General features: G+C 47.4%; 1 protein-coding gene across 2 annotated transcripts in view; it reads left to right on the forward strand.

Annotated features, from left to right (window-relative positions):
* TRIM29 (tripartite motif containing 29) overlaps positions 1 to 2,500 on the forward strand; it is a 48,070-nt gene that overhangs the window by 37,224 nt on the left and 8,346 nt on the right. For both annotated transcript variants that reach the window (XM_034430485.3, XM_034430486.3), the window contains one exon: positions 1,212 to 1,288. In XM_034430485.3, coding sequence (XP_034286376.2) covers positions 1,212 to 1,288 — 77 coding nt within the window. The remainder of the gene's footprint in view (positions 1 to 1,211; positions 1,289 to 2,500) is intronic.

Below are 2,500 nucleotides of genomic sequence, written 5' to 3' on the forward strand. Positions count from 1 at the left end.
AGGCCTGTTTGTTTGAGTTTTCAGAAAACTGGAGAAATGAAAATTAAAAATAATGTACGATCAGAATGGGGACCACAATCTCCGATACTAAGCATGGCAGTTGAGAAATGAGTCGCGCCCAATTCTACGACCTTCCTTGCCACCGTTATCACTGTGGTTTTTAAGAGAATCAGACCATCATTAAGCCAATCCCGCTTCTCCCGTGGATCTGTTGTGACCCAGGCCCAAGTAGGTATTATCAGACGCAATCAGTTCGAAAACAAACAGACTTTATTAGAACAGCTGAGAATTAACTCAATTCTCAGCGTAGTCCAAACTAATTCAAAACAAATTCTTCATAACACAAATTCTTCAGTCTAATCACCAACCTTGGGTCTAATTAGGCAACCTGCCAAAGGTTTTTCTTGGCAAAAGTTCAGAAGCAGAAGACGCCAACAAGAAATAAATGCAGCAAGAGCAGAAAGAAATCTATCAACGTTGTTTTCCGACAAAGAGCCCAAGAGCTGTTGCTGGTCTTTTAAGCCTTATGGGAGGGGCCAATCGTCTCTTGGCCTTACTCCTGAGTCGTCCTTTTTGCTTTCGCTGCTCTTGCCTTCTGGCAGCTCTTCTCATGCGTGCACTAGGAACAGGCTCCACCTGTTCCTCTGCCTCTCTGCTGTCAGCCTCTGGAGGCTCCGGAGTTCGCACATCACTCCCCGATGGCCCTGGCTCCATCTCTGCCTCCGACGCAGAGCCCTCATCCAGGCCTTCCCCAGCCTCCAGGACTGGCCCACGTTCTTCCTCAGCCTCCTCACTGTCCGACTCCGCTACCAGCTCCGCAGGCTGCTGGCGGACCACAACAGGATCTTATTTGTTGAAAGCAAGGTTGGTAATGGCGATCATGTAACCGCAGGATGCTGAAATGGTTGTAAGGGCAAGGACCGTGGAAATAAACACATGCTGGCTACTAAGCGCCCGAATTTTGAGCACATGGCTGTGGGGATACCGCAATACTGTCGCAAGTGCGAGGACCTGTCACTTTTCTCAGGTTGTCATTTTGAACAGTCACTAAACGAATGGTTGTAAGTCGAGGACTACCTGGATACCAGTCAGCTCAAAAGCTCCTGTGTTTCGGGATTGCTTGACTTTGCTAACTTCAGCGAAGCATACCGGTGCGGCTGAGAAAGCACATTTTTGGAAGTAACCAAAGCTGCCTTCTGTCTCCCTCTCAGCCTATCCTTCCATCGTGAGGCACCAGACGGCTAAGGCACAGCCGCAGACATGGAAATCTTCCAAGCAAAGCATGCTGGTAAGTCCCTGCATTTGTTAAATGAATCATATGGTTGTTAAACAAATCCAGGTGTCAGGTTTCGATGTCATCTCAAATAAATTGCACTCCCAAACAATTAATCTTTGCTGAAATATTCCATTTATTGAGTACGACAGATCTGGCCCCGACTTCGTCGTAGCCAATGCTAACCCTCTGACCCCCAAACCCTTCCCTTTCCATTCCCCAATTCTCATCTTCTCATTGGCCATCTTCCAAGTCAGTCTCCCCAGCTTCTGACCTCACCCCACAGGAATGTTCCCCCCTCCCATCCCATCTCCTAGGGGATATTATCTACAGAGAAAATAAGTAGGTGAAAAGTCAAGCCTCGTCTTTTTATGGCAGCATCAGAATGCTGACACCAGGCTTCCTTCATTGACTTCTTTATCATTCTTTTATTTATTTATATCCCGCCTTTATTATTTTTACAAATAAGGCGTCGAAGATATCCAACCACATCTTCCTCCTCCTATTTTCCCCCAAAACAACAACAACAACTCTGTTGAGGTGGGTCAGGCTGAGAGAAAACGGCTGGCCCAAAGTCACCCAGCTGGCTCTCACGGCTAAAGTGGGACTAGAATTCCCAGTTTCCTGGTGATTGGTTCAAAGTCACTTGGTTGGCTTTCATGGCTAAGGCAGGACTAGAACTCCCAATCTCCTTGTGATTGGCTCAAAGTCATTAAGTGGCTTTCATGGCTAAAGTGGAACTAGAACTCCCAGTCTCCTTACGATTGGTTCAAAGTCACCCAATTGGCTTTCATAGCTAAGGCACGACTAGAACTCCCAATCTCCTTGTGATTGGCTCAAAGTCACCCAGTTGGCTTTCATGGCTTAAGTTGGGACTAGAACTCATGGTGACTGGTCCATAATCACCCAGCCAGCTTACATGCCTGAAGCAAGACTAGAACTCACGGCCTCCTAGTGATTGGCCCAAAGTCACCCCAGCTAGTTTTCATGGCTCATGCAGGACTTGAACTCACAGTCTCCCACTTTCTAGCCTAGCGCCTTAACCTCTAGGCCAAACTGGCTCTCTTACTTGTGAGAAGCCAGCTGGGAAGATTGCAGATGGTGCAACCGTCGTAACTTTGAACGGTCGCTGAATGAATCTTTATAAGTCAAGGACTGCCTGTACTTCTCCTCCAGCCATAAGGGCAGTTCCTCGCCCTGAGATTTATTCTCCAATGCATTTCACTC

This window comes from Pantherophis guttatus, chromosome 9 (genome assembly GCF_059756535.1).
Source record: "Pantherophis guttatus breed Tessera chromosome 9, ASM5975653v1, whole genome shotgun sequence".
In the NCBI taxonomy this organism is placed as follows: Eukaryota; Metazoa; Chordata; class Lepidosauria; order Squamata; family Colubridae; genus Pantherophis; species Pantherophis guttatus.